Source organism: Ailuropoda melanoleuca, chromosome 18 (genome assembly GCF_002007445.2).
Source record: "Ailuropoda melanoleuca isolate Jingjing chromosome 18, ASM200744v2, whole genome shotgun sequence".
Classification (NCBI taxonomy): domain Eukaryota; kingdom Metazoa; phylum Chordata; class Mammalia; order Carnivora; family Ursidae; genus Ailuropoda; species Ailuropoda melanoleuca.
This window is the reverse complement of record NC_048235.1, coordinates 33017502-33043799: the sequence shown is the minus strand read 5'-3', so window position 1 is coordinate 33043799 and position 26298 is coordinate 33017502. Positions and strand designations below refer to the sequence as shown.

Genomic DNA, 26298 nt, shown 5'->3' with positions numbered 1-26298 from the left:
AAAAAAATCTGCAAGTCTACAAGTAGAAAAGTGACCACATTTTGGAAGGTAGGAGGTGTGTAAGTTCACTTGGGGTAGATATAGCTGTGGATCCAGCAGTGGGGAAGGAGCCTGCTTATGCCTGCTAGTTCAAGCTATTAGAAGCTGCAGAGCACAAAACCTGAACCTTTGGAAGTTTGCTACTATCTGGAATATACCTGGCTTAAAGGTGCTCAGGTTGAGAAGAGGGGTGGAATCCCAGGAGTGACAGCGTGGTTTGAGGATCCCCTGGGTCACAGGAAGAATGGCGGTGCCTAGGTGATATGCTGTTTCCAGGCATGCGAGCCAGGAAACCAGGAGAGCAGTTGGTCTTTCTGCTGACTTTCTGCTCTAAACTGAACTACCTTATAGTCACATGACCACTTTCCTGGGACTGGCCAGCAAGTATGGTGAGACCCTCCCCAGGAGGAACAGTGCAGGTCCCCACCACAGGAGTCCCTGAAATTTGGAGTTTTGAAACTTGATTGCTTGCCTGAGATAAAACGGCTCAGACATGGGCAGGATGAACATAGGGTTCAGATAGAAACAGAGGACACAAGTAGGGTGACTGATTACTCTTCTTTCAGGGTTCACTGAAGAGTAGGGGGTGCGAACGTTCAGCTCAGATGCTAGAGAACAGGACACAGCAATTTTCATCCTCATAATCAGTGCTGAAAGCCTTCAGGGAATAAAACAGCACCACCTAGTGAAAGCCATGACCATGTACACCTACCTCTGCAGCCTCCTTGTGCCCTGGGGACACATTCCCACAGAAACAAGTCAGCCTGAGAATCAGCACAGCAGTCCTTTCCTCCAGAAGACCAGCACAAACAAGTAGCTTGCACCAAGATTTTTAATCACAGAGTGCTGCATGCTTTAGCTCTAGCGGAATTAGGATGTAGCTTCCTTTATCATCATCATCATCTTCTTCTTTTTAAATCTTTTATTTTTTAATTTTTATTTTTACATATATATGTGTGTGTGTATATATATATATGTAAATTTTTCTTTATTTTAATTTAATTTCATTTTTTTGGGGGGGACATAGACTGTTTAACAAGCAGACCAAAACACACCCAGTATCTAGTTTGTTTTGTTTTGGTTTGGTTTGGTTTTCTTGTTTGTTTTTTTTTTTTCTTTTTCTTTGTTTTACTTTGTTGTTGCTGTTTGTTCTTTCTCTCTCTCTCTCTCTCTCTCTCTCTCTTTTTTCTTTTCTGGGCAAGATGATGAGATGGAGGAATTCACTCCAAAAGAAAGAACATGAGGTAAAACTCATGGACAGGGATTTAATCAATACAGATATAAGATGTTTGAACTAGAATTTAAAAGAGCAGTTATAAGGATACTAGCTGGGCTTGAAAAAATTATGGAAAACACTATAAAATCCCTTACTATAGAGATTAAAGAAAAATCTAGAAAGGCCAAAATTAAAAATGCTATAACCAAGATGAAGTTCCAAGTGGAAGCCATAAACACAAGGATGGATGAAGCAGAAGAGAGAATCAGTATAAAATTATGGAAAATAAGGAAGCTGAAAAGAAGAGGGAGAGAAAACTATTAGGTCATGAAGGTAGACTTAGGGAACTCAGCAATTCCATAAAGGGAAATTATATCCATACTATTTGAGTACCAAAAGAAGAGCAGGGAAAAGGGGTAGATTTCTTTGAACAAGTTATAATTGAGAACTTCCCTAATCTGGGGAAGGAAACAGGCATTCAAGTCTAAGACTCACAGAGAACTCCTCTCAAAAAAACCCAAAAAACACAAAAAACAAAAAAACAAAAAACAAACACAGGTCAATAGGATGACATATCATAATGAACCCTGTAAAACCAGAAAGACTCCACCCAGAAATTGGTAGGACTCATACAGGAATTCAGCAATGTGGCAGGATACAAAATTAATGCACAGAAATTATTTGCATTTCAATACACTAAGAATAAGGAAGAAGAATGAGAAATCAAGGAATTGATCCCATTTACAATTGCACCAAAAACCATAAGATATCTAGGAAGAAACCTAACCAAAGAGGTAAAGGATCTGTACTCTGTAAGCTATAAAACGCTTATGAAAGAAATTGAAGAAGACACAAAGAAATGGAAAAACATTCCATGCTCATGGATTGGAAGAAAAAATATTGTTAAAATGTCTATACTACCCAAAGCAATCTACATATTCAATGCAATCTCTTTCAAAGTAAAACCAGCATTTTTCACAGAGCTGGAACAAACAATCCTAAAATTTGTATACAACCAGAAAAGACCCTGAACAGCCAAAGTAATGTTGAAAAAGAAAAGCACAGCTGGAGGTATGACAATTCCAGACTTCAAGCTGTATTACAAAGCTGTAATCATCAAGACAGTATGATACTGGCACAAAACAGACACGTAGATCAATGGAACAGAACAGAGAACCCGGAAATAGACCCTCAACTCAATGGTCAACTTGTCTTCGACAAAGCAGGAAAAAATATCCAATGGAAAGAAGACAGTCTCTTCAACAAACGGTGTTGGAAAAATTGGACAGCCACATGCAGAAGAATGAAACTGGACCATTTTCTTACATCATAGAAAAAAATAGACTCAAAATGGGTGAAAGATCTAAATGTGAGACAAGAATATATCAAGATCTTAGAGGACAACACTCACAGCAACCTCTTTGACCTTGGCTGCAACAATTTCTTGCTAGACACGTCTCCAAAGGCAAGGTAAATAAGAGCAAAATTGAACTATTGGGACTTCATCAAGATAAAAATCTTCTGCACAGCGAAGGAAACAGTAGACAAAGCTAAAAGGCAGCCTATGGAATAGGAGAAGATATTTGCAAGTGTCTTATAAGTTAAAGGGCTAGTATCCAAAGCATATAAGGAACTTAACACCCCAAAACCAAAAAATCCAGTCAAGAAATGGGCAGAAGGTATATGAACAGGCATTTCTCCAAAGAAGACATACAAATGACCAACAGACATGAAAAAAGCTCAATCTCACTCAACATCAGGGAAATACAAACCAAAACCACAACAAGATGCCACCTCAAACCTGTCAGAATGGCTAAAATTAACAAGTCAGGAAACAACAGATGGTGGGGATGCAGGGAAAGGAGAACCCTCTTACACTGTTGGTGGAAATGCAAATTGGTGCAGCCACTCGGGAAGGCAGTATGGAAGTTTCTCAAAAAATTAAAACTAGAACTACCCAGCAATTGCACTACTAGGTATTTATCAAAAGGATATTAAAATAGTGATTTGAAGGGGCATATGCACCCAAATGTTTATAGCATCAATGTCCACAATAGCCAGAATATGGAAAGAGCTCAGATGTCCATCAATGAGTGAATAAAGAAGATGTGACATATATATGTAATATTACTCAGCCATCAAAAAGAATGATCTTGCCATTTTCAAGGACATGGATGGAACTAGAGGGTATTAGGCTAAGTGAAATACATTAGTCAGAGAAAGACAAATATCATATGATTTCACTCAGATGTAGAATATAAGAAACAAAACAGATGAACATAGGGAAAGGAAAGGAAAAATAAAATAAGATAAAAAAGAGAGGCAAACCATAAAAGACTTATCTGTAGAAAACAAACAGGGTTGCTGGAGGGGCAGTGGGTGGGAAGATGGGGTAACTGGTTGATGGACATTAAGGAGGACGCTTGATGGAATGAGCACTAGGTGTTATATGCAACTAATGAATTATTAAATTCTATCCCTGAAACAACACATTGCATGTTAAGTAACTTGAATTTAAATTAAAAAAATCATATTAAAAAAATGATCCTCTCTCCTTCTCCCTTTGCCCTTCCCCTGCTTTCTCTCTCTTTGAAAAAAGAACTTTAAAATTAGAAAATGGACTGGTTAAAAATACATAAAAGCATAATTCATAGTTCATGAAAATATAATTCATTTTTGTATATTGAGTTTGTGTGGTACAAACTTGCTGAACTCATTAGAATTTTCAGATTTTATTTGTTGATTCTTTAAAAATTTCTGTAAGCAAAATTTTGTCATCCATGAAGAACACTTTTATTTTTTCCTTTTCATCTATTTGTATGTAATACCTTTTTCTTGCTAATTGAATTTGAAATAATTTCAGTCAAGCTCTACTGATGTGGTGAGAGTGGATATCTTTGCTTTGTTCCCAATCTTAAGGGAAAAGCATTCAGTTTTTCATCATAAGTATGATGCTAACTATAGTTTTTTTCTTTAATAAATGTCTTATCTTCCGAAGTAGTATCTTTTATTCCCTTGTATATTATGTTGGTTTTTTCCATCGTTTCACCATTCCACTTGTTTCATAAATTTTTTTTCCTGATGTTCATGCTTTTTGCCCCTAACAGGCCGTTGGTCTACTTTTACTACATACCTGTTACCTAAAAGAATGCTCAGTAAATATGTTGCAAACAGTGACCAAATCAGCTCAGTGTATTTTCTCACTATTTCATTTTATCCTTTGATTACTATTTCTTTGCTGGTTATTGATCTGTTCAGGTTTTCTATTTCTTCCTTTTTCAGTTTTGGTAGTTTATATATTTCTAAGAATGTATCCATTTCTTCCATACTGCCTAATTTCTTGGCATATAATTGCTCATAATGTTCTCTTATAATTGTTTGTATCTCTTCAGTGTCAAACAGCAGGTTTTTATTTCAAACATTCAATTATGTTGAGCAAAAGCTCTAAAATGTACTATTAAAATTAATACAAACATGTTTACATTGTCATTAAAAGAATTTTATTATATTAAAAAAATAAAAAATGTGTTAAATACTGAGGCTTAAAACTTAAAATTCAATTGTTTGACATGGGGAAAGTAAATAAAATGAACACAGTTCTTAATGTTTAAAGATTAAATAAAGTTCACAAGATAGAAAAATAATAGGTCTTGTTTAAAACAGGATGAAATGCAATAAAAAGATTTTGGATTTTTTTATTACAAAAATTGGTGAAATTTAAAAAGTATGGTAAAACAGTATGTTTTAAATGCAATAAATATTTTTTAAATGTGTTTATTTTTTCCATAATGCAATAATTTTTGTCATATCCATTTTTTTAAAAAATATTTTAGGCAGTCTGGGGGTGTAAAGGAGTTTAGCACCTGTACTTTGGATGACTTTAAATACTTAGCTTCACATTCTGGCTTTGAATGTCTTCAGAACATCCTTCCTGAAATCCCAGTTTATAAACAAGGACAGAGGAGGGTATGTGGCAATGGAAAATTGGAAATAGGCGAAGAGTGTGATTGTGGCACTGTAAAGGTTAGTAGAAATTTTTTCAATTTTTAAAAATTTCCTATATATGTGTATATAGGTAAAAAATGTGTATATATGTATATAATAGGTAAAAAAGAAGACGAAGACCTTGTCTTTTAGAAAAATAAATTTGAAAAAAACCTTTGGGGAAGATGGAAGCCTTCAAATTTCCTCATTTTGCTAATTTTTGAAGTGGACAGCAGAAGCCTTTTGGATAACGTTTACCTTCATAGATTGCCTTCTGACATTCTTTAGTGTAACTGTCAATTCCAAACTGTCAGTTACCACAAAGGTTGTCTAAAGAGTTGAAGAAATATATCTTTAAAAACAAGCAGTAACAGGGGCGCCTGGGTGGCTCAGTCGTTAAGTGCCTGCCTTCGGCTCAGGGCGTGATCGCAGAGTCCTGGAATTGAGCCCCACATCAGGCTCCTCTGCTGGGAGCCTGCTTCTTACTCTCCCATTCCCCATGCTTGTGTTCCCTCTCTCACTGGCTGTCTCTCTCTCTGTCAAATAAATAAAATCTTAAAAAAAAAAAAGCAGTAACAAAAACAGGAAAATCTAAAGGCAATAAACTGTTACCAGCGAAATAGTAAAATGTATTGTTTGCTATATAAAGCAAAAAGCTTTCTATTGACAGGTGATGCCAATTAAAAGTACTTTTTAAAAAAATCCATCACCTGTAGAAAATATAAAAATGTAGAACAAAGATCAAACTGAAAGATGAAAGGTGAGAGAGGAAGTATTGACAATAAAGTAAAATAGTCATATGAAAACTCTCAGAGATAGCCATTATAAAATATGAAACATTACTAAAAATATTAATATATATTCTTATATTAAGATATAAAATATTAATATTTATTCTTAGAATAAATAATATATAAAGATATACAATACATTATATATTGATGTATTATGTATTATAACTATGTATATATTCCTATATATATATGAATTACATGGCCCTGGAACACATTTAAAAGAAGAAGCCAGAGGGGAGTTTACAATTGAAAAAACTGCAGCTGGGATTAATAAGGATTGTGAGTGTATGTCTTTCTAGCCTAAGAGCGCTCCTCTGCCTCCGCAGCTGTGGCAGAATTAAATAGCTGTGGAAAATTGCAGCTCTACTGATTCAGTATGAGAGAGAACAGATTTCAGAGATAGGAACCACTGAAAATTTAAGAGGAAAACCCTGAAAGGGAGAGAATTGTGAACGTGGTAAAACCTAAAATCTGATGATTAACTTCACACATATTTGGCTGACTGCTAAAATATGTGTGGCCCAGAAATACCCCATGGTACAAAAAATGCAGGGTGAGACCCTTGAAACACACAGGTGCACCAGGTGAGCCCAGTGAGTTTGAGACTGGGACTGCAACTGGAAATTAAAGAGGAATCTTAAGAAACAAGGAAATTACAGATAGTTTGTACTCTAAGTGCTATTTCTACCTAAGTCCTTGGCTGAATGTCACATCAGGGAATCAGGCTAAAAATTCAGCAGTTGGAAGCCATATGAGTTGAGCAGAGATAGCTGTGGCACTTGTAGGGGAGAAAAAGCTTACTGTTTGTTCCCAGGTTACTTAACACCCTACTTGGCAAAAACAAAAAACAAAACAAAACAAAACAAAAAACATCCAGAGGACAGCTGAATACAGGCATTATATCATTCTATCTATAATGTTTAACTTATTAACCAAAAATTTACTAGACATTCAGAGAATTAGGAGAATGTTAACCATATTTAGGAAGATATGCAGTTAAGGGAAACTGACTCTGAAAAGTCCAAGATAATGTATTTAACAGAAAAAGACTTCACAGTAATTATTTTGAATATATTAGCAGCATTAAAGGAAATTATGCTCAAATAATTTAAGGAAAAATTATCTTAGTGAGTGAGCAGCTAGAGAATTTCAACAGAAATGTGTTAACTATAAAAAATATTAATTTAAAGTCTAGAAGTGGAAAATACAATAAATGAAATAAAACAAAAGCAGAAGAATCAATGAACTTGACCAAAGCAGAAGAATCAATGAACTTGACCAATAGAACAATAAGAACATATAATCTATGGAACAGAGAGAAAAAGAGTTGAAGAAAAATAACAAAACATTAGACACCTGAAAGGAAATATTAAGTACCCAGTGTAGGTGTAACTGGATTTTAAGATAAAGAAAAGAGAAAGTAGGTGGCAGAAAAAAAATCTGCAGGAATAATGCTGATTATTTTCCAAATTTGAAGGAAAACATTTACCAAGATGCTCAGCATTATAACTGTAAGTAGATAGAAACCAAAAACTATAAGCAGATAGACACAAAAAACCCCACTTCTATACACAGATTAATAAAACCCCCCAAAGTCCCAAGACAGAAAGAAAACTTAATTTAGTCTGAAAAAAAGACACATTAGGTACAGGATACAATAATACCAAATATAGTGACTTCTTATAACCAGTAATGGAGGTCCGTAGACTTTGTAAAAACAAACTAAAAGTGCTGAAAGAAAAAAAAGTCAAGAACCAAGGCATCTATACTCAAAGATATTATTCTTTGGAATGGAAGCAAATAAAGTTATTCTCAGTTAAGCAAAAGCTGAGACAATATGTCACAGTAAGCTTGCACTACAGAAAATTCTAAGAATTTAAAATATTTTATGCAGAAGGGCCAATGCAGTAGATCGTCAGTCTGAGCTACAAGAGGATGAACACAGGAATTGGTAAATATGTGGGTGAATATAAAAAATTATATGTATGCTTTTTCTTTTCTGCTCTTAATTTTACTAACTACATTGTATATATGCACAGATATGTAAATACATATACTTATTCACTATGCATTCATATGTACATAATACACATGTGCATGTAAATATGTATTTACATGTGTATTTATTTATGTACACATATACACATATATGTATGGGTATGTATGTGTTTATGTGTAAATGCGTATAAACACAAATATACATACATATGCACATATACACACTTATGTGTATGTGTGTGTGTATATCTACATATCTACATCTATACAATAATAATAACATCACTATGGAAGGGTACATTGAAATAAGCTTGCAAGGTTTCTATAATTTACCTGAAGAAAATCACCATTAACTTTAAGTAGCTTATAGTATTTAAAAGACACTTACTGTAAACCCTGGAGCAAATATTGAAAAATTATGCAGAGATATAGCTAAAAAAGCCAATAAAGGATTTATAAACATACTTCTTCAACACAAAATAAGACAAGAGGGGAAGAATTGAGGAACAGAAACAAGATGAGATAAATAGAAACAGCAAAATAACAAATTGAAATACATGCATGTTAACAATTACATTAAATGAAAATAGGCCCCACTCTCTAATCAAAAGGCAAAGGTTTCACACTAGATAAAAATCGAGAAATAATCACAGGCTATCAATAAGAGATACATTTTAACCCCAATAATCTGTATCACAGAAAATAATAGAATGGAAGAGGATATAAAAAGCAAAGAGTAAATACAAGAGAGCTATAGTGACTACATTAATATATAAAATAAAAATAGAGTAATGCTTCAAAATGAAAAAAAGGATAAAAATATAAGGAGGATATAACAATAATAAATATGTAAACATTTATAAAAATATATTTACATATATACACACACACATTAAATATTCAAATTTTAGGAAGAGATCACTGGCAGAACTAAAGAGAGAAACTGACAAACCTATCATATTTGGAGATTTATTCCACATCTATCACTAACTGATAGAACAACTAGACAAAAAAATCGGTAAGGATATAGAAGACCTGAACAATACTACCAATCACCTTAAAATAATGATATTTATAAGCCACTATATTTAATAGCTTAAATATAAAAATTCCTTTCAAGGGAACTTGGAATATTCATCAGGATAGAATATTTGAGGCATGAAATAAATCTAAACATATTTATTTTGTGTTGAAAATTAAATTAGACTGGTATCCAAGATCTACAAAGAACTTCTCAAACTCAATACATGAGAAACAAATAAACAAATCAAAAAATGGGCAGAAGATATGAACAGACACTTTTCCAAGGAAGACATACAAATGGCTAACAGACACATGAAAAAATGTTCAAAATCATTAGCCGTCAGGGAAATTCAAATCAAAACCACACTGAGATACCACCTTACGCCAGTTAGAATGGCAAAAATAGACAAGGCAAGAAACAACAATTGTTGGAGAGGATGTGGAGAAAGGGGATCCCTCCTACATTGTTGGTGGGAATGCAAGTTGGTACAGCCACTCTGGAAAACAGTGTGGAATTCCCTTAAAAAGTTAAAAATTGAGCTATCCTATGATCCAGCCATTGCACTACTCGGTGTTTACCCCAAAGATACAGATGCAATGAAGAGAAGGGCCATATGCACCCCAATGTTCATAGCAGCAATGTCCACAATAGCTAAATAGTGGAAGGAGCCAAGATGCCCTTCTACAGATGACTGGATTAAGAAGTTGTGGTCCATATATACAATGGAATATTACTCAGCTATCAGAAAGAACGAATTCTCAACATTTGCTGCAACATGGACGGCACTGGAGGAGATAATGCTAAGTGAAATAAGTCAAGCAGAGAAAGACAACTATCATATGATTTCTCTCATCTATGGAACATAAGAACTAGGACGATCGGTAGGGGAAGAAGGATAAAGAAAGAGGGGGGTAATCAGAAGGGGGAATGAAACATGATAGACTATGGACTATGAGAAACAAACTGGGGGCCTCAGAGGGGAGGGGGATGGGGGAATGGGATAGAGCAGTGATGGGTAGTAAGGAGGGCACGTATTGCATGGTGCTGCGGGTGTTGTACGCAACTAATGAATCATCGAGCTTTACATCGGAATCCGGGGATGTACTGTATGGTGAGTGACATAATATTTAAAAAATCATTTAAAAAAAAAGAAAATTAAATTAGAAACCAGGAATAATAAAATATCTTGAAAACCCCCCAAATATTTGGAAATTAAACTACCACTTCTAAATGGCCCTTGGCTCAAAGATAAATTACAAAAGCAATTTTAGGATAGATTTTTAACAGTATGCAAATTTAAACATAACTTCAAAATCAATGAGATTCAGTTAAAAAGTGTTACAAGGAAGATCTATAGCTATAAATGCTTATATTAACAAAAAATGTCTAAAATCAATTATTCAGAATGGTACTTAAGCTAACTAAAATATTAATCTAAGTTAAATCTAAAACAAATAGAAGGAAATAATGATAAAGATAAAAGTAGAAATCAATGAAATAGAAATCAGAGAACGAAAATCAACAAAAATGAAAGCCGGGGCTTTGAAAATAATCAATATACTTGATAAATATCTTGCTGTGCTGGTGGAGAAATGAAAGAAGAAAGAAATTCCCAGTATCAGGAATGAAAGAGGGTACATTACTTACTACACATCCTACAAATGTTTAAAATAGGGAATATTAAAAAACTATTTTATGTAAATTACTTTGGCAATTTAGATGAAATTGCCAAGTTTCTTAAAAGACAAATTATCATAACAGATGTGAGAGAAGACATCATTTGAATTTGTCTGTTTGTTTACAGAACTGTACACATAAAGACTGCTGTGACGCTAGATTATGTGTAATGAAAAAGGGTAAACAATGTGGTTCCGGGGAATGCTGCACGCTTGATTGCAAGGTAAGAGGCACTCTATTTTATAGTAACTCTGCATTAAATTTCTTGAAATACTTGTTTCAAAGAGATGAAAAGCATGTCAATACCCTATCAGCCCTTTGCATTGTATTATATCCAAGCACATTGGACCTCTCTTACACTTCAGTCCATTCAGTAATCTGTCATTTCCAGGATGCTTATGTACATAATGCCAGATGATTCTTCTCTCCTGAGTTGAATTCGCATCTTTATACCTTATTACAAATCTTTCTTGTACCTGTTGTGATATTTCTGCAATCAACATACATCTGAAGCAACCGTCTTAAGGGCTTGTTTTCTTTTCTTTTTAGTTTAAATTCAATTAGCCAACATATGATACATTATTAGTTTCAGATGTAGAGTTCAGTAATTCATCATTTGCATATAACACCCAGGTCTTATTTTCTATTCTAACACCATACCTCACATGGGGTCAAGAAGTTAGATTAGTTTGTTGTTGTTGTTTTTGTTGTTGTTGTTAGCTAAATTCTTTTCACTATTTTCTGGTAAAGTCTGCTGTTCCTTTTCAATTCAGTTATTGTTATGATCAACCAATCCCTCTTTATTGAAAGTATTTAAAGAATTCCTGAATAATTGTCTTGTACCCAGGACAATTAACTGGAATCCAAAAGAAAAAAGAAACTGCTGAACAAGGTAAATGACACATGTCCATAAGATTGGAGTGAGAATACGCTTTTATCTTTAAACTTTTTTCCCCAAACATTACTGAGATATAATTGACACATAATGCTGTGTAAGTTTAAGGTGTACAATGTAATGATTTAATATAAGTATATATTATGAAATGATTACAATAAGGTTAACACATCCATCACTTTACATAGCAAGAACATTCAACATTTAGTAAGAAACTTTCAAGTATACAATACATTATTAACATTAGTCACCATGCTGTACATTAGATCCCCAGACTGATTCATTTTATGGCTGAAAATTTGTACCCTTGACCAATATCTTTCCATTTCCCCCACAGTTTTATTTCTTCCTTTCTGATTTGGATGCCTTTTAATTATTTTTTTTTCTTGCCTAATTGCTCTGGCTAGGACTTCAAGTACTATGTTAAATAGGAGTGGTAAGAATGGACAACTTTGTCTTGTTTTTGATCTGACAGGTAAAGATTTCTGCTTTTCACTATTGAAAATTGTTAGTTCAGGCTTGTCATACATAGCTTTTATTATATTGGTATATGTTTGTTCTATACCCAAATTGTTGAGAGCTTTTGTCATGAAAGTGTATTGAATTTTGTCAGATGTCTTTTCTGCATCACTTTAAAGGATTACATGAATTTTACCCCTATTTATATTAATGGGGTATACTATGTTTATTGATTCCTGTGTGTTGAATCATCCTTGCACCCCAGGAATAAATCTCACTTGATCATGGTATATGATACTTTCAATGTGCTGTAGAATTTGGTGTGTTAGTATTTTGTTGAGAATGTTTGCATCTATATTCATCGGGGATATTGGCCTGTAATTTTCTTTTCTTGTTACTTTCCTTGTTTGTCTTTGGTATCAGGGTAAAGCTGGCATTGTGAAATGAGTTTGGGAGTGTTCCCTTCTTTTTAATTTTTGGGAGAGTTGAGAAAGATTAGCATTAATTCTTTAAATATTTCATAGAATTCACCTGTGAAACCATTTACTTCTGGTCTTTTCTTTGTTAGGAGATTTGATAATAAATTTAGTCTCTTTAGTTCAGGTTTTCCATTTCTTCATAATTCAGTCTTGCTAGGTTGTCTGTTTCTAGGAATTTATCCATTTCTTCTAAAGTGTCATGCAGTTTTGTAGGTAGATAATTGTTATGGTAGTCTCCTACAATACTTTGTATTTCTATGGTATCAATGTTAGTGTCTCCTCTTTCTCTCATAATTTTATTTTATTAAGTCCTGTCTCTTTTTCTTGTTAGTCTAGCTAAAGGTTTGCCATTTTGTTTATCTTTTCAAAACCCAACTATTGGTTTAATTGGTTTTTTCCCCCCTATTGTCTGTCTGCTCTGATCTTTGTTATTTCTTTCCTTCTACTAACTTGGGGCATAATTTATTTTTCTTTTTTAATTCCTTTGGGGATAAAGTTAGGTTATTTGAGTTTTTTTTTTAATGTAGGCATTTATTGTTGTAAACTTACCTCTTAGAACTGCTTTTCCTATGTCCCTATGTTTTGGTATGTTGTTTTTTTGTTTGTTTGTTTTAATTTTATTTTAAGATACTTTTCTGATTTCCTTTTTTTCCCCTTCTTTGGTCCATTGGTTTTTCAGGAGTATGGTGTTAAATCGCAAATTTTGTGAATTTTTCAGTTTTTTTCCTGAGGTTTCATACCATTGTGTGTGGAAAAGATATTAGATATTATTTCAGTTCTCTTAAATTTCATAAGACTTGCTTCGTAGACCAACATACATGTTATCCTGAAGAATGTTCCATGTGTATTTGAGAAGAATGTGTATTTTGTTCTTGTTGGACATAATTATCTATATAATTTAAGGTCCATTTGGTCTATAGTTTCATTCAGGCCTACTATTTTCTTCTTAATTTTCTTTCTGATTGATCTGTCCAGTGTTAATAGTAGGGTATTGAAGTCCTCTACTATTATTGAATTGCTGTCTATTTATCCCTTCAGTCTGTCAATGTTTAGTTAAATTTTTAGGCATTCCAATATTTGGTGCATATATAGTTACAACAAATGTTATATTCTCCTCACTATTTATTTATTTATTTATTTATTTATGTGTGTGTGTGACTGATGTGTTTGAAAGTCTATTTTATCTGATTTAAGTATAGCAAACCCTGCTGTCTTTTGGTTACCATTTGCAAAGAATATTTTTTTCTTCCCTTTATTTTCAGCCTATGAATGTCCTTAAAGGTAAATTGAGTTTCTTGTAGCCAGCTTATTGTTGGATCTTGCTTTTTATCCATTTTCCACTCTGTCTTTTGGTTAGAGAAAATCCGTTTACGTTTAAAGTAATTATTGATAGTTAAAAACTTTGTATTGCCATTATGTTAATCATATTCTGGGTTTGTTTGTTTTAGTTCTTTTTTCCCTTTAATCCTCTCTTGCTATCTTCCTTTGTGATTTATTTTTTGTAGTGGTGTGCTTTAATTTGTTTCTCTTTACCTCTTGTGTGTCTACTGTAGGTTTCTTTTCTGTGATTGTCATAAGGCTTACATAAAATATTTTATAGATATAATAGTCTATTTTTAAGTTTTTATTTTAATTCCAGTTAGTTAACATATGGTGTTATATTAGTTTTAGGTATACAATGTAATAATTCAGCATTCCAGTAGTTCCATACATCACCCTGTGGTCATCACGATAAGTGCACTCCTTAATTTCCATCACATATTTAACCCATTGCCCTACCCACCTCCCCTCTCGTAACCATCAGTTTGTTTTCCATAATTAAAAGTCTGTTTCTTTATTTGACTCTCTCCCTCTCTTTCTCTCTCTCTTTCTCTCATTTTTTTTTGCTTTTGCTTGTTTTATTTCTTAAAGTCCACATATGAGTGAAATCATATGGCATTTGTCTTTCTTTATCTGACTTATTTCATTTAGCATTATATTCTAGCGCCATCCATATCACTGCAATGACAAGATTTCATTCTTTTTTATGGCTGAATAATATTCCATTATATATATATACACATATATACACATATATGTATGTATACATATACATATATATGTATATGCCACATCTTCTTTATCCATTCATCAATCAATGGACACTTAGGCTGCTTCCATATCTTGGCTACTGTAAATAATGCTGCTATAAACATACAGGTGCAGGTATCCCTTTGTTTTTTGTTTTTGTTTTTGTTTTTTTTATAAAGATTTTTATTTATTTATTTGACAGAGATAGAGACAGCCAGCGAGAGAGGGAACACAAGCAGGGGGAGTGGGAGAGGGAAGAAGCAGGCTCGTAGCAGAGGAGCCTGACGTGGGGCTCGATCCCAGAACGCAGGGATCACGCCCTGAGCCGAAGGCAGACGCTTAACTGCTATGCCACCCAGGCGCCCCACAGGTATCCCTTTGAATTAGTGTTTTTGTATTCTTGGGGTAAATACCCAGTATAGGGCAATTGTTAAATTATAAGGTAATTTTATTTTTATTTTATTTTAATTTTTTAAAAAAGATTTTATTTATTTATTTGACAGAGATAGAGACAGCCAGCAAGAGAGGGAACACAAGCAGGGGGAGTGGGAGAGGAAGAAGCAGGCTCATAGCAGAGGAGCCTGATGTGGGGCTCGATCCCATAACGCCGGGATCACGCCCTGAGCCAAAGGCAGACGCTTAACTGCTGTGCCACCCAGGCGCCCCTCTTTTTATTTTTTTAAGTTTTTATTTGAATTCCCAGTTAGTTAACATACAGTGTAATGTTAGTTTCAGGTGTCCAACATAGTGATTCGACGCTTCCATACAATACCTGGTGTTCATCACAAGTGCAATCCTTAATCCCCATCACATAATAGTCTATTTTAAGCAATAATAACCTATCTTCAATCACATACTAAAGCTGTACATTTTTAATTCTCATTTAATTCCCCCTCATTTTGTACTATTAATATCACACTTTGCATCTTTTTATATTGTGCATTGTTTAACAAATCTTTGTAACAATATTTACTTTATATTGTCTTTTATTTTTTTTTTAAGATTTTATCTATTTATTCGACAGAGATAGAGACAGCCAGCGAGAGAGGGAACACAAGCAGGGGGAGTGGGAGAGGAAGAAGCAGGCTTATATTGGAGAAGCCCGATGTGGGGCTCGATCCCATAACGCCGTGACCACGCCCTGAGCTGAAGGCAGACGCTTAACCGCTGTGCCACCCAGAAGCCCCTATATTGTCTTTTATTTATTTATTTTTTTATTTTTTTTTTAGACTTTTTTTTTTTTTTTTAAGACTTTGTTTATTTATTCGACAGAGATAGAGACAGCCAGCGAGAGAGGGAACACAAGCAGGGGGAGTGGGAGAGGAAGAAGCAGGCTCATAGCAGAGGAGCCTGACGTGGGGCTCGATCCCATAACGCCGGGATCACGCCCTGAGCCGAAGGCAGACGCTTAACCGCTGTGCCACCCAGGCGCCCCCCTATATTGTCTTTTAACTTTTAAGTTTCGTATTAGAGATAATATTTTGCCACCATTAGAGTATTAGGGTATTCTGAATTTGAGTATATATTTACATTTACCAGTGAGTTTTGTACTTTAAATATTTTCATGAGTTGTGTCCTTTCATTGAATTTGATGAACTCCGTATAGTAGTTCTTATAAGATGGGTCTAGAGGTAATGAACTCACTTAGCATTTATTTACCTGGGAAGGTCTTTAAGTCTCTTTAATTTCTGAAGGACAGTTTTGAGATGTATAGTTTTTTTTTTGTTGTTGTTTCTTTACTGGAAACAATTTTTAATATGGCTAAAATCTGTTTAACAGTAAGAAAAGAACTTAGTTACATTACCGAAAAAAAGAAAAAGATAAAAAAATAATTCTGGTGTCTTTTTTTTTTTTTGATGTAAAGTTCGATGATTCATTAGTTGCGTATAACACCCAGTGCACCATGCAATATGTGCCCTCCTTACTACCCATCACCAGCCTATCACATTCCCCCATCCCCCTCCCCTCTGGGGCCCTCAGTGTTTCTCATAGTCCATAGTCTCTCATGTTTCATTCCCCCTTCTGATTACCCACCCTTTCTTTATCCCTTTCTTCCCCTACCGTTCATCCTAGTTCTTATGTTCCATAGATGAGAGAAACCATATGGTAATTGTCTTTCTCTGCTTGACTTATTTCACGTAGCATTATCTCTTCCAGTGCCGTCCATGTTGCAGCAAATGTTAAGAAATCATTTTTTTGATAGCTGAGTAATATTCCATTGTATATATGGACCACAACTTTTGAGACGTATAGTTTTCTTATCCAACAGTTTTTTTTTTCTTTCAACATTTAATTTATCATCCCACTCTCTCCTAGTTTACAAAATTTTTGCACAGAAATCTGCTGATCACATTATGTGGATTCCCTTATATGTGATGAGTAATTTTTATCTTCAATTTTTGCTTTCAAAGTTTTCCTTTGACTTTTAACATTTTGATTATAATTTGTCCTGGGCAATCTTAGGTTGTTTTTGCTTGAAGTCACTTAGTTTTCTGTTCCTATCTGTCTATACTTCTTCCAAAATTTGGGAAATTTTTTATCTTTTATTCTTTAAATAATCTTTCTATTCTTTTCTCTCTTGTTTTCTCCTTCAGGGACTCTCATAATATGAATTTAATTTGTTTAATGATGTCCCATAATTCATGTAGGCTTTCTTCACTCTTTTTTTCTTTTTGCTCATATAACTAGCTAATTTCAAATCAACAGTATTCCAGTTCACTTATTATTTCTTCTGCATGATTGATTCTGATGTTGAAGCCCTTTATTGAATTTCTCATTTCTGTTATTGTTTTCTTCAACTTTAGGGTTTCTCTTTGGTTCCTTTTGATGGTTTCTATTTCTTTATTACTTCATTTTGTTCTTACACCTTTTCCTGATTTTGTTCAGTTGTCTATATGTGGTCTCTTGCATTTCATTGAGTTTCTTTAAGATGATTATTTTGAACTTTTATGAAGCAATTCATAGATCTCCATTTTTTGTGATTGGTTACTCTAGCTTTATTAGTTTGCTTTCATGGTATCAGAGTTGCCTGATTCTTTGTGATCCATGTAGCCTTTGGTTGGTATCTGTGCATTTAAAAGAGCAAACACCTCTTGCAGTCTCTACAGAGTGGTTCCTGCAGATAAAGATCGGTCAATTCCTAGGCTGATAGGATTTTCTCCAGAATTGGCAGTTGCTAGGTTAGAGCCTGTTTACAAGGCTATTGCTGAGTCTGTAGTGGGATATGCAGTTGTCGGGCTTGTTACCTGGGGCTTGGGTAGGCATGGATTCTCTTTGGTTCCTATATAGGATTGCCTCTAGTACCTTGTTTGGTAGGGTGACTGTGGGACAAGGATCTGCTTCAGGGCCCACAACTGGGTGTTCAGATAGCATCCTGTTACCTGTTGTGTGGATGGTTATGACTCCCACTAAGTTCCTAGGAAGGCTCTTGCCAGATCACTGGGTAGGTCCTTTTGTGGTCAGGGATGGCCCTGACCATGACTTTGAATGGTTGGAACTGTGTTGATGTGCTGTTTCAGGGTCCATAACCAAGATTGAGGTCTGAGGACCTCGCTCTGGAGGCACAGATGGGCATGTCTCCTGCCAGGCCCCTGACTCAGCTGGGCAGCTCTCTGATAATGACTGGAGGGGTTGGATGCAAATATAGGGCCATTTCAGGATCTTCTTAAGTACAGTCTGGAATGTCTTCTGCCGCATCCTTGTGTTGGGAGGACAGCTGGCAGGCTATGGCTTGTAGGGGCTGAAACTGACAATTAGGCACTTTTTGGATCTCCAGGGGTACAGATAGGAGTGTATCCTACTGATTTTTTCATCCAGCACGCTACTGGTGGACTGTATCTGTGAGGGGCTAGAGCCAAGTGTAGGAATTTTTCAGGATCTCTGGGAGTACGGACAAGAGTGTCTCCTGACAGGTCTTTTTGTCGGCAGGGCTCTTCGTGGATGGAGGCTCAAAGGGGCCTAGCACATAATACGGGGCCCTTTTTGGATTCCCAGCCATAAGTGGGAGTGTTCCCTGCAATTTCCAGGGCTGGCAGGACTGCTTGGGGATGGGACTGGGAGGGAGGCTGGAGCTGAATATAGGACCTGTTCTGAATCTTTGGTGAAGATGGGAGTGTTTCATGTCAAATCCCTCTACCAGCAGGATGGTTTTCAGGCTGCTGCTGGTTGGGGGCTGGAGTTCAGTCATGTGACCCTTTCAAACTAGTCAAACTAAGTTTGTTGTGCTTACCTCCTGGTACTCCTGGACCACAGCTGTTTCATGGGCCATTTCAGGGTCTACACCTGGAACTAAGGTCTATGTGCCTCTTACTCATGCATGGGTGGGTGTGACTCCTCCTGGATTCCTTGGCATATGATGCTTATAGCAGGGTCATTGCCACATGGGGCTGAGACGAGACTTGGGTATGGAGATATTTCTGGGTCTTTAGTTGGGTCAGAAAGTAGCTCCCTGGGTGAGGGCCTGCCTTTTCAATTTAGCTTTCCTCAATCTCAGAGTTCACCTGGGTTTTAGTGTCTCCTAGTTGTTTCCCAGAGCTTTGCTGAAGGCACTTTTGTCTGTGGATTGCCATCAAGTATTGTTGCTGAGGGGAAATATGAGTAGAGGATTCTTATTCTGCCATCTTGTGACATCTTTCTTTGGATGTGCTTTTAAAATTAAGTCGTAGGATCCAGAAGCAATTTCAGGAAACTGTCATTCTCAAAAAATTGCAAGGGTTGACCTCTCTGAATTAAGACAATGTCATAAGAAGGGAATTGAACACAGTAAAATTAATGGTGTATGAAATAAACAATGATTACAGATGAACTAAATTTGCAATTTAAGCATGAAATCAACACTAATTTTAGTGGACCCAAATTTCTGTCCCTCAAACTAGGCATAGAGTTACCTGGAAGACAAATATTAAGAAGATAGAATCAAATGTAAGGATTAGAGCAGAAGGAAAAATAGAGAGAAAAAATGGATAGGACTGAAAACACAGTAAGTTTTCTTAATATCAAAGAAAATTGGTGTAATTCTGTTAAATGTGGCAGGTAGACACCACTCTACTTTACTCATATCCTTAAAACTAATGTACAGCATCAAAGTGTGGAGAAAACAACAACCAAAAGCTACAAATAAAATCTCAGTGAATTTGGATGAAATAAAAGGTTTACATTAGGAGCAGATATTCATTTACAGTTTATTTGCAGCTTGAATTGTTTATCTACTCACTAATTCAGAAAATATTTTACCCCATACCAAGAGGTATTACAGAGGATTAATCTTAAACAAACAAATATTTAAAAGATAATTTCAGATAGTGATATGTGATTTAAAAATAAATAGGGCTGGGGTGCCTGGGTGGCTCCATCTGTTGAGTTTGCATTTGGCTCAGGTCATGATCTCAGGGTCCTGGGATCGAGCCCCAGCTTTTCAGTGAAGAGCTTGTATCTGCTTCTCCCTCTCCCTCTACTGCTCCCCCTGCTGCTCTCTCTCTCTCTCAGTCAAATAAAAAAATAAAATCTTAAAAAAAATAGGGCAAAAGAATAAAGACTGAGTGAGAGTGTATTTTAGTCAGGGTAAACAAGGAATAGCTCTCTAAGGGATGACATTTGATCTAATATCTCAGTGACAAGTAGAAGTATTGGTATAGAGGATTCAAACAAAAGACAAGTGATAAAAAGATTCTAAGAATGGGAAATGAATAAATGAAGAAAAATGGCTTGTTATGTTCTTATAATTTAATGACTGATAGAGAAAGAAATAGTGTATTGAACCTAGTTTATGTGACTTTTCAGAGTTGTTCAGCCATGTTTTTCTGCTCATTGCTACTGATTAAAAGACAGAAGTGCCTAATTAACATTTATTTCCAAATATGGCTTCTTTGTTATAAAAGCCAATTCAAACCATAGTCAGATAAGGTAATTATTATACATTTTTCTATAACATGGTTGACAAATCAGACATTTTAGAAACTGGCTTCTGTTTTAAAGACAATAAAATAAAACTCTGGTAAATAACTTTGTAAAAATGAAGACTTCATATACAATATGATTAATTTACCACCTGATTTGGTATAGTACATGGTCTCCTGGACTGAGTCTATGTGACTACCTGGATATGCTTGGCCATGTTTTTCTGCTCAATCTAAAAGACAGACTGTTTTGGGGTGCCTGGGTGGCTCAGAGGGTTGAGTGTCTGCCTTCAGCTCAGGTCATGATCCCAGAGGCCTGAGATTGAGCCCCGCATCAGGTTTCCTGCTCAGTGGGGAGTCTGCTTCTTCCTTTACCTCTGACATTCCCTTGGCTTGTGCTCTCTGGCTCTCTCTCTGTCAAATAAACAAATAAAATCTTCAAAAAAAACCAAAAAATGAAAAAAAAAACATTGTTTGAAATGCAATGTTTCATATGCTCTTTCTGGAGATAGCAACTAAATATCTTTGGTAAAGCTTTGGCTAGCTTACCAATACACCAACCATCCTGTATTTATTTTGCTTTGATCTCCCTAGACTCCCAAACCTTAATGACGCATTAAGGATATAAGTTTTGCTTCAAGCTCTGGTTTTTGGAGAACCCATACTATGACAGACAGGGTCAGAATGGTAGGAAAGAGTCAGATTCTATAAGGCAATGGTATATTATTTATCTGTTGCTGCATAACATATTACCCTCCAAATTAAAATTCACATTTTCCCTCACAGTTTTTGTGGGTCAGAAATCTGAGTGTAGCTTTGCTGGGTCTTCTGGCTCATGGTTTCCCACAACCAGACTGAAAATCATCATTGGTATAGAATGATTGGGATAGACCGGTGATGGGTAGTAAGGAGGGCATGTATTGCATGGTGCACTGGGTGTTATATGCAACTAATGAAGCATCAAACTTTACATCGGAATCCGGGGATGTACTGTATGGTGACTAACATAATATAATAAAAAATCATTAAAAAAAAAGAATACTTCTACCACACTGTCAAACAACTTAACCAAATTGATATTAATGAGCACACCACCCAGCAACAGCAGAATATACAGTATTTACAAGCATGCATTGAATATCTTTGAGGATGGACCATATGCTAGGCTATAAAACTAGTTTTAATATATTGTAAAAGACTGAAATCATACAAAGAATATTTTCTGATATCAATAAAATAAAATAAAAAATCAACAAATGAAGGAAATTTAATAAATCTACAAATATTAGAAATTAAATAACATTTATCAATAATCGGTGTGTCAAAGAAGAAATCACAAAGAGTTTAGAATTACTTTGAACTGAGTGAGAATGAAAAAACAACATATCAAAACATGGTATAAAGGTAAAACAGTGTTTAGAGGGAAATTTTTACTTATAGATGTCTATATTAGAAAACAAGAAATAAGTCAATAATCTAAGCTTGTACCTTAAAAGTCTGTAAACAGAAGAGCAAATTAAATCCAAGGCAAATATAAGGAAGGAAATAAAGTTTGAGAGGAAATCAGAGGAACCGAAATTGGTTCATTGAAAAAAATCAATAAAAATGGATAAGCCTTTACCTAGACTAAGAAAGAGAGGTTTCACAGAAATGAAAGGGGAGAATCAGTACTGAACTTACATTATTTAAAAGAATTATAAGGAACCCTACTACACTACTAACATATCCAGCAAATTAGACAACATACATAAAATAGGAAGACACAAATTATCAACACTGACTTAAGAAGAAATAGAAAATCTGAATGGATGGGTAAAGAAATTGAATTAATAACTTAAAATCTTTCCACAAAGAAAAGCTCAGGTCCAGATGGCTTTATTGGTGAATTCTATCAAAAATTTGAAAAAGAAAGAACACCAATATTCCACAATCTTTTTCCGAAAATATGAGGAAAAAAAAACCCCTTTAAACTCATTCTATGAGGATAGTATCACCTGAATACCAAAGACATCACAAGAAAACTATAGACTAATATACTTTATGAATATGGATGAAAAATCCTAAAAAAGTTACAAGCAAAATCCAGAAACATATGAAAAGGATTATCCTTCATGACCCAGAGGGATTTATCTCAGTAATATAAGGTTGGTTGGTTTAATGTAACACACCATATTAATCAAATAAAGGAAAAGACATGGTAATCTCAAAAGATGCAGAAAAAGGACCCACTCATTACAAAATTACTAACAAGTTAGAAATAGGAAGGATCATAACCTGATGGAGAGCATCTATGAAAAGTCTAGAGCTAACATACTAATGATGGAAGTCTGAGTGCTTTCCCCCTAAAATCAGAAACAAAGCAAGGAGGTAGGCTCTCATCACTTCTATTAAACATTGTAGTAGAGATACTAGAGAGTACAATCCAGTAAGAAGAAGAAATAAAGGCATAAAATTTGGAAGGGGAGAAAGTACAACAAACTCTATTTGCAGATGACATGATCCTGTATGTAAATAATCCTAAAGAATCTACCAAAAATACTTTTTAAATAAATGAGTTAATCAGTCACAGGATACAAAAATGAACTGTATTTCTATATAATAGAGTGAACAATCTGAAAATGAAATTAGGAAAACAATTTCATTCATAATATCATTGAAAAGTACTTAGGAACACATTTAATAAAAGAAATGTAGAACATACACGCTTAACAAAACATTGCTGAGAAAAATAAAAAATCTAAAAAAATGGTAAAATATTCGATGTGAATGGATTAGAAGACAGTATTGTTAAGACCACAATTCTCCTCTTTGTCAGAGGTCCCCAAGAGTAACCCCAGGTTTGTTTGTTTGTTTGTTTTTAAAGATGTTTTTTATTCATTTGAGAGAGAGGGAGAGAGCATGAGCAGGGGGGAGAGGCAGAGGGAGAAGCAGACTCCGCACTGAACAGGGAGCCAGATGTGAGGCTCTATCCCAGGTCTGATCTCAGGAATCAATCATGACTTGAACTGAAGGCAGATTCTTAACCATCTGAGCCACCCAGGCACTCCCTATCCCCATGTTTAATGAATCAGTAGGAGGATTCATAGAATTTAGCATATAGCATACTCATCACTATGCTTTATTACAGCAAAAAAAAAAATGCAAAGTCAACAAAGGATATCTTTCCATTTATGTGTGTCCTCATGAATTTTTCATCAGTGTTTATATTTTTTAGTTTCCAGGTGTTATACCTCCTTGATTAAATTTATTCCTAAGAATTTTATTCTTTTTGCTGATGTTGTAAATGGGATTTTTTCTTAATTTCTTTTGTAGATAGTGTGTTTTTAGTATGAAGAAATACAACTGATTTTTATATTTTTATTTTGTATCTTGCAACTTTACTAAATTCACTTATTTTATTTTTTTAATAATATTTTTATTATATTATGTTAGTCACCATACAGTACATCCCTAGTTTTTGATGTAAAGTTCCATGATTCATTATTTGCATATAACACCCAGTGCACCATGCAATATGTATTAAGGAGGTCACTTATTATTTTTAATAGTTTTTTTTTTTTTTGGTAGAGTCTTTAGAGTTTCCTGTATATAGGATCGTATCATCTGCAGAAACAACTTGACTTCCTCTTTTCCAATTTGGATGCCTTTTTTTTCCTTGCCTAATTGCTCTGGCTTGGACTTCCAGTACTAAGTTGAATAAGTGTTGTGAGAAAGGGCACCCTTGTCTTATTAGCTAAGGGCTTGTCATATATGGCCCTTATTATGTTGAAGTTCATTCCTTCTATACCTAAGTTGTTGATAGTTTTTATCATGAAAATATGTTGAATTATGTCAAATGCTTTTTTCTGCATCTAATGAGATGATATTATTTATTTAAATTCACTTGGCCAAAATATAGTACATCATATTATTTTTAATCCTTCACTTTGTTAATGTGACATATCACATTTATTGAATTGCATATGTCCAAACATTCTTGAATCTTAGTGATAAGTCTTAATTGATCATGATGTATGATCCTTTTAATGTGCTGTTGAAATTGGTTTGCTAGTATTTTTTTTGAGAATTATTGTATTTATGTTCATCAAGCCAGTTCATCAGGTCAAAATTGCATTAGCATATACTTTTTTTTCTGGTAGTATCTTGGTCTGACTTTGGTATTAGGATAATTCTGGCCTCATAAAATGAATTTGGAAGTTTTCCTTCCTATTCAGTTTTTTGGAAGAGATTGAAAAGGATTAGCATTAAGTATTCCTTAAGTGTTTGGTAGAAATCATCTGTCAAATCATCTGATCCTGGGATTTTCTGTGGCGGGAGGTTTTTAACTGATAACTGATTTGAACTCTTTACATTAGTTGTTCAGATTTTTCTTTCTTTTTTTTTTCCATGATTCAATCTTGATAGGTCGTTTCTAGGAATTTATCCCTTCTAAGTTACATGATTTGATATATATATATATATATATATAATATATATATATATATATAATAGAATATATATATAAATTGTAGTTTCTTATGATCTTTTCCATTTCTGTGGTGTCTGTTGTAATGTCACCTCTTTCATTTATAATTTCTATGAGTCTTCTCTGTTTTTTCTTAGTTTAGCAAAAGTTTTATCAATTTTTTTTAAAGATTTTATTTATTTATTTGACAGAGATAGAGACAGGCAGCGAGAGAGGGAACACAAGCAGGAGGAGTGGGAGAGGAAGAAGCAGGCTCACAGCAGAGGAGCCTGACGTGGAGCTTGATCCCATAACGCCGGGATCATGCCCTGAGCCAAAGGCAGACGCTTAACCGCTGTGCCACCCAGGTGCCCCAAGTTTTATCAATGTTATCTTTACAAAAACCAGTTCTCATTTTCACTGACGTTTTCTATTGTTTTTCTTATCTCTATTTTATTTTTTTCTGTTTAAACTTTATTTCTTTTCCTCTGGTAACTGAGCTTAGTTTGTTCTTTTTCTAGCTCCTAGAGATGTTAAGAAGATCTTCCTTCTTTTTATTGTAGGTGTTTGTCACTATAAGTATTCCTTTCAAAATTGCACTTAATGCATTCCTTAATTTTTTTAAATTTTATTTTCTCTACAGCCTTGGATGTGCACAGATCCCTTGTAGACACCTGCCTATTTTTTTTTATTTAAAGTACTATACTTTATTTTTTTAAAATGATTTTTTATTATGTTAGTCACCTTACAGTACATCACCGGATTCCTATGTAAATTTCGATGCTCCATTAGTTGCGTATAACACCCAGTGTATCATGCAATACGTGCCCTCCTTATGACCCATCACCAGTCTATTCCATTCCCCCACCCCCTTCCCTTCTGGGGCCCTCAGTTTGTTTCTCATATCCATAGTCTCACATGTTTCATTCCCCCTTCTGATTACCCCCCCTTCTTTATCCCTTTCTTCCCATACTGATCATCCTAGTTCTTATGTTCCATAGATGAGAGAAATCATATGATAATTGTCTTTCTCTGCTTGACTTATTTCACTTAGCATTATCTGCTCCAGTGCCGTCCATGTNGCAAATGTTGAGAATTCGTTCTTTCTGATAGCTGAGTAATAGTCCATTGTATATATGGACCACAGCTTCTTAATCCAGTCATCTGTTGAGGGGCATCTCAGCTCCTGCCACGATTTAGCTATTGTGGAAAATGCTGCTATGAACATTGGGGTGCATATGGCCCTTCTCTTCATACATCTGTATCTTTGGGGTAAACACCCAGTAGTGCAATGGCTGAGTCATAGGGTAGCTCAATTTTTAACT

The 26298-nt window shown here is 34.8% G+C and overlaps 1 protein-coding gene across 1 annotated transcript in view; it reads left to right on the top strand.

The window, feature by feature from the left end:
- Window positions 1–26298, top strand: part of LOC100463615 (disintegrin and metalloproteinase domain-containing protein 5) — a 137593-nt gene that overhangs the window by 37150 nt on the left and 74145 nt on the right. Inside the window, exons 10-11 of the mRNA XM_034647778.1 lie at window positions 5089–5278; window positions 10860–10955. Of these exons, the coding sequence (XP_034503669.1) occupies window positions 5089–5278; window positions 10860–10955 (286 nt within the window). The remainder of the gene's footprint in view (window positions 1–5088; window positions 5279–10859; window positions 10956–26298) is intronic.